The sequence below is a fragment of the Nannobrachium achirus genome (assembly GCF_963921795.1).
Source record: "Nannobrachium achirus genome assembly, chromosome: 10".
In the NCBI taxonomy this organism is placed as follows: Eukaryota; Metazoa; Chordata; class Actinopteri; order Myctophiformes; family Myctophidae; genus Nannobrachium; species Nannobrachium achirus.
In genome coordinates this window covers 25,493,218-25,499,217 of record NC_137819.1, presented here as the reverse complement: position 1 = coordinate 25,499,217, position 6,000 = coordinate 25,493,218, and the positions used below count along the sequence as shown (strand labels likewise).

General features: G+C 44.2%; 1 protein-coding gene across 1 annotated transcript in view; it reads left to right on the top strand.

Annotated features, from left to right (window-relative positions):
* The window catches only part of csmd3b (CUB and Sushi multiple domains 3b), a gene marked incomplete at both ends in the record, with an annotated part of 797,030 nt that overhangs the window by 722,489 nt on the left and 68,541 nt on the right, over positions 1–6,000 (top strand). Inside the window, 4 exon segments of the mRNA XM_080735998.1 lie at positions 2,674–2,754; positions 3,811–3,924; positions 4,439–4,627; positions 5,632–5,790. Of these exon segments, the coding sequence (XP_080592124.1) occupies positions 2,674–2,754; positions 3,811–3,924; positions 4,439–4,627; positions 5,632–5,790 (543 nt within the window).

Genomic DNA, 6,000 nt, shown 5'->3' with positions numbered 1-6,000 from the left:
ATATCAAGCACTTGGTCAAGTTTTTGGAAGGGCACTCACGCGTAAGTGGCTCACGCACAGCGTTTGATAATGTTGTCATGGAAATGCACATTGGAGTGAGACTCAGAGAGCCCATGTGACCCGAATGCCCAGCTCGCCTTAAAGAAGAGGTCTGGCAGGGACGTGCAGGGCCCTCCTGGTGAAAATATCTAAAATAGCAGACCTCCAAGCTCTCAACGTGGCGTGCTGTGAGCTGGTCGGCTATTTTCGATGCTTGGTTTCTACGCAGAGAGGACAATTCTTTCAACATAAGATGATGTATTCAAGTTCAGGAGAGTTTTTAACCCTTCTTGTGCCTATCCCGAACAAGTCCGGCTTTTTTTCAATACAATACAATATTTTTTTATGCTATTTTACTTACCCTGAGCTGCTTGTAGAGATGTGGGTGGTCCTGGCTCGTCCTACGCTTCCCAACGACCGAGTCTAGATGGTACGACGATTTATTCCATTGAAAATGGTTTAGAATAAATTTTAGAGCCCCCCCCAAAAAACTCAATCTATACTGTCGGCGGCGCGACGTATTCCGGGGTGCCGATCCCGATCTAGTCCGGCTTTTTAAATAAAATGAATTAATCAATCGGAGGCCTCAACGAAGCCCCGGTCTAAATTTCCATCCAGGCCCGGGGCCGCGATTCTGTTTACATCGGCCCGCGAGAGGGTAATGCCGCCCCATCGCGCCGCCGAATCCAATACAAACTCACATCTTTGAAGCTAATTTTCTCTTAACTGTGTTCTTATCCAAGCGGAAACGTTTTATTTACGGCTAAATCGCCGAAAATCGATCTTCTAAATGAGTGTTAGCCTATAGCAATCTTGTAGCCATTTTCATCCGGGTCTTTTTCATCACATGCACAAACGTGAACACACACGTCACTGCTACGTGAGTCCCTGTATGCATGTTGCAACGCTCGTCTATGAAAGGGACCCCGGCTACTCAACAGACTTTGGCGCCCCCAAGTGGCCCGGCACCAGATGAGTTAACAAGGCAATTCTCTTGAATGATGCCTTCAGCTATGGCATGGAAAGTGGACATTTGCATTTCTTTCACCATAGTAAAAACTGCATTCATGGTCCGGAGAGGGCACTTTTTTACAGACGGATAAAAGGGCAGGCGCTCAAGCCCCCTTTGATGTCTATGTGTGCACGTGCCTGGGTCTTGGAGCTTTGCAAGATCAATGGCTGCTTGCACTGATCCTCTTCACACACACCCGCACGCGCACACAAATACGCACGCACGCACGTACACACACACGCACCGCAGGGCTTTGATATGCATGAGAGCCGCAGATATTATTGGCAGGTCTAATTTTCATAGTCAATTTAATCCTGACTTACAGCCCTCAGCTCTCTCTCTCTCTCTCTCTCTCTCTCTCTCTCTCTCTCTCTCTCTCTCTCTCTCTCTCTGTGCCTCTGTCTTCCCCTGTCTCTGTCTCTCTGTCTGTCTGTCTCTCCGTCTGTCACCCCCTCTCTGTCTCCCGCTCTCTGGTTAGTGAGTGATCTATGGCCGAGCGGCGATATTGATTACAGCCTCTTCCGCTCAAGAGCTGCTGTTGAACGTCAGCTTCTTTTTATCATTCAGGGCGGCGCGCTATCTATAAAGTCGGTCTCGTTTTTGATTCCACGCTTGGCTGACCCGAACATCTGAACTTAAATAGCGAAGTTAAGGATCAAGTAAGTGATTAAAAGAAATAAATAGAAATCCGGTTATATAACACCCAACTACTTGGTTTTCTAAAGCATACACAGAGTGGGCCCTGGGACTGCCATTACCGACCCTGCATAAAGACTGGTGCAGATATGAATGTGTGTGGCCCCGGGCAAGTCAGATTTAACACATTTACTGGACTGAAATGTTTGAATGTTCACCGGTTTCTTTGAAATGCGTCCATTTGCCAGCTAAGGTTGTGTTGACCGAGGTCAGTACAGTATTAAAGGTCATATGACATCAAACTTTAATTTTTATTTTATTTTAATGTGTTTACTTTTTTGTTTGTTTCCTGACCTCAATTACACACAAAAAAAAACCCTGAGCTTTCACCATTCAGTGGTTTTTCTGTGTTTTCTTTTTAAATAATTTGGCTCAGAAAAGTGAGTTCATTGGCTTCTGGACGTACGCATCATCGTCCAGGTGCTGTATCTCCTGAGATTTTCAACATCACATCACTGCACCATACATACAGTGCAATGGGGGAGGTGCGGGGTGTTTGGAGAAGATGGGAGGGCCAGGGCTTTGGGGGGCGGGGGGCGGAGCAGAGGCGATGATTGACATGAGACAGACCATGAAAGTCTCTGAACTACGCCATCTCTGGTGACTATAGGTATATTATCTTTGATACTCAAAAGGCCACAAAACACAGAGAGAGAAAAAAACTGCCACGGCTCCCTGGAGTGGAGTTTTCAGTTTTAACATTTTAATACACGTTTTTTAAGGACCAGGACAAAGACTTTTATGATTGGTAAAAACAGCATGTCATGACTCCTTTAAGCCCTGTGCTGTGTCACAAGTATTAACATCCTTTCTGCACGCCTCTCCCCTCTTGTCTCATCTCTTTCTGTCCTCACCCCTCCTGTCATCTTCCGTCCCCTGCCTCTGTTCTCTTCTGTCCTGGCCTCTCTACCTTCCTGTGGTCCCAGCCTACCAGCTGAGAGTGTGCCAGCCTCCTCCCGAGGTGGCCAACGTCAACACCCTGATGGACGACGGAGAGCTGGAGATAGGTAAAGTGCAGTGGTGTAAAACAGTGTTTCTCAAACTTCCAAATGTCAAGGTCTCCCCTTAACTCTGACAGTGTACAAATGGAACCAAATGAACCCTGACGGGTTCATTTGGTTCCATTTGTACACTGTCAGAGTTACATACTTGTATGGGTCAATTTAGACCCCCATAAAGGAACCCACAGAGTCCCTGATGTAAACTAACCAAGTACAACCAAATACACGTATTACAATATTTTCTTCAGTATTCATAATTTTCAATACTTTTTAATTCTACTCCACTATATCTCAGAGGGGAATATTGTACTTTCAGTCCTCTACAATTATATGAAAAAATATAAAGCTCAATTATATGAAAAAATATAAAGCTCAAAATATAAAGCTCAAGCTCATTTCAAAAGATTTCGATACATTTTGAACTCGTGAGTACTTTCACGTTTGGTACTTTGGCATTTTGATGCCGATACTTTTGCACTATCAAGGACATTTTGAATATGGGCCTCCCACTTGTATCAGTATATCTACTTTGCCGTATTGATACTTTTGCGTAAGCGAGAAACGTGAGCACTTCTCACATGTTCTTCCATCACTGGTAAAGTGTCTGGCTGCCTCACACACAGAATGACCTTTGAAGTTGAAGAGTTATCGAGCTATTTGCCCAGGCAGTTACATTTACTGCTCTGATTTAACCACAGATTTGTTGGAAATCAATGGCGGCGCAGGACATCACAGATATCGTCGTTGTCGGGTGGAAACCTTGTACTGTATGTCCAAAACCTTCCTTTTTTTGTTATTATTTTAACCACGCCTCGCATCACTTGTAGATCTGCTATTTTCACTTCTTTTTTTGCAAAACTTTTGTTTGATGTAGGGCTTTAATTTACGGAAGAAAGACATACACATTTGAAACTTGGAGATACAAGGTTTCTGTCTGACAGTGACGATATGGAAGTTACACATGAGCATGAAGGGTTTTAATTTGGTATAAAGCAGTATGTATTAAAAATAAGCATTTCTGACTAACCACAAAACCGAGCATTCCTCACCCCACCTCTCCAGGTGACATCATCAGGTACCGGTGCCTTCCTGGCTTCTCATTGGTTGGCAGTGAGATCCTGACGTGTCGCCTTGGAGAAAGATTACAGATGGACGGGCCGCCACCAGTGTGCCAAGGTGTGTATATGCCTACATCCAAAATAAACTGTTCAAAATGTGTGATTATCTCTGTTGCTATTAACAATCCTACTAGTACAGTGGTTCTCAACCTGTGGGTCGGGACCCCCAGGAGGGTCCCCAAATTATTTTGGGGGGTCCCCAGATGATTAGATTAATGTGCACCATTGTTTTCTCACTCAACAGTAAACAACAATTGAAGGAATATTAGATGCAGAAATTTTGAACATAGCCGATCTACATGCTCACAACGCCTCGCATTGCGAGGCGTTGTGAGTATGTAGATCTGCTATTTTCACAATAGAAACGTGTTACACAAAATGTAATGCCTCAACTGCCTCAAGTGCTCGTCAGGGTGGGGGTGTCCCTAGTTAAAATATGATTATTTTGGGGGTCGCGGCCTGTAAAGGTTGAGAACCACTGTACTAGTATATACCGTAGTAACATGTAATAGTAGTACTATTAAAGCAATTGAAGCACACAATCGTTCTATGCCCCCTTTTCCCCCGTACAGTTCAGTGCCCCGCCCATGATGTGCGATATGATTCGTCGGGGGTAATCCTGAGCCCTGGTTGGCCGGACAGCTACCCCAATCTCCAGATGTGCTCCTGGAGCGTGACGGTGGAGAAAGGCTACAACGTCACCATCACTTTTGATACCTTCCACACAGAGAGAGAGTTTGATGTGTTGGAGATATTTGATGGTAAAATACAATCTCTGTCTGTCTGTCTGTCTGTCTGTCTGTCTGTCTGTCTGTCTGTCTGTCTGTCTGTCTCACACGCACGCACGCAAACGTAAACGTACACACACAAACCAGCAGATATAGTCTTGATTTATTGTTATTTTCTTTTTAAACGTAATTTTTATTTTGTCACATCATGCGCATACATTCACAGGGTCGACATTACATCATTTTCATCATCATATTACTGTCCATATAATTTCTCTGTGGTGTCATTCTTCCTGGGTCGTATAATCATTCCATTTCAAGTCACTTCTTCACCACAATCTCGTTACTGTATTGTTTTTTTTGCTGGCTGCTAGTAGCACCTTGACCAGATACATGTCGTCTCCATGTGTGTTTTCCTGCGTCAAGTTTCCTAATACCACACTTGTCTTTGGTATTTCATATTTCAATACCTCTTTTATTATTTTATTATCACACTTCATCCCAATATTTGTCCATTTTTGCACAGTTCCAAAATATATGTTCGTGGTCAGCATCCATGTTTCCACACAGTCTCCAGCATGGTTGTCTCTCTGCTGCGACTTTTCCTCTGATCCTTGGAGTTATAAAGTATCTACCGTAATTGCTGGACTATAAGCCGCACCTGAATATAAGCCGCACCAGCTAAATGTAGAAGAAAAAACAAATGTTTACATATATAAGCCGCTCCTGACTATAAGCCGCAGGTGTCCTGCTTCCCGCTAGAGCACCCCTGGTGTATGTTAGCTGTAAACATCTACATATAAATTCTTGTTAAGACCACTGGCCGTTAGATGTAAAAATCTCTATTTAAGCCGCACCGTTGTATAAGCCGCAGGGTTCAAAACATGGGAAAAAAGCTGCGGCTTATAGTCCGGCAATTACGGGTAATAGCGTTCTTCCAGCAAAACTCCCTCCAACTTATCTTATCTCTCTCTCTCTCTCTCTCTCTCTCTCTCTCTCTCTCTCTCTCTCTCTCTCTCGCTCTCTCTCTCTCTCAGGTCCCACAGCCAACAGCCCCACCCTGGCGACACTGAGCGGTGACCTCCCCACGCCCTTTAACCTTACGACCTCCGCTCACCAGTTCCTGGTCCGCTGGTCCTCGGACCACGGCACCAACAAGAGAGGCTTCAAATTGCGCTATGTGGGTGAGTACCAAAGTATGTATCCCAACTTTATTATACTACTTTATACCGTTAAAATGCATGGAGAGAGAGAGATTGAGAGCGAGAGAGACAGAGAGAAATAGAGATATAATAATTGAAAGGGAAAAACATTGGCGTTGCCGCACCAACCTCCAAGTTATGCTTAAGTTAGCAACATACTGTAATCTTTTTTATTTATATATATTTTTTTGCCATCAAAGTGGC